We start from the raw sequence: 313 nt of genomic DNA on the forward strand, positions 1-313 counted from the left end.
TTGCTGCTGTTGCTGCTGCTGCTGTTGCTGTTGCTGCTGCTGCTGTTGCTGCTGGTGCTACTGTTGCTGCTGCTGCTGCTGCTGCTGTTGCTGCTGGTGTTGCTGCTGCTGTTGCTGCTGGTGCTGCTGCTGCTACTGCTGCTGTTGCTGCTGCTGCTGTTGCTGTTGGTACTGCTGTTGCTGTTGCTACTGGTGTTGCTGCTGCTGTTGGTGTTGTAGTTGCTGCTGCTGCTGCTGCCGCTGCTGCTGCTGCTGCTGCTGCTGCTGCAGCACAGCAGCAAGCCATCAATATGCGGGTGTACAGACACCGCAT

The 313-nt window shown here is 57.8% G+C and overlaps 1 protein-coding gene across 1 annotated transcript in view; it reads right to left on the reverse strand.

Annotated features, from left to right (window-relative positions):
• EMH_0043640 (uncharacterized protein) overlaps nt 1-313 on the reverse strand; it is a gene marked incomplete at both ends in the record, with an annotated part of 555 nt that extends 242 nt beyond the window's left edge. The window contains one exon of the mRNA XM_013495865.1: nt 1-313. Coding sequence (XP_013351319.1) covers nt 1-313 — 313 coding nt within the window.

The sequence above is a fragment of the Eimeria mitis genome, genomic scaffold (assembly GCF_000499745.2).
Source record: "Eimeria mitis Houghton genomic scaffold, Emh_scaff1795, whole genome shotgun sequence".
In the NCBI taxonomy this organism is placed as follows: domain Eukaryota; phylum Apicomplexa; class Conoidasida; order Eucoccidiorida; family Eimeriidae; genus Eimeria; species Eimeria mitis.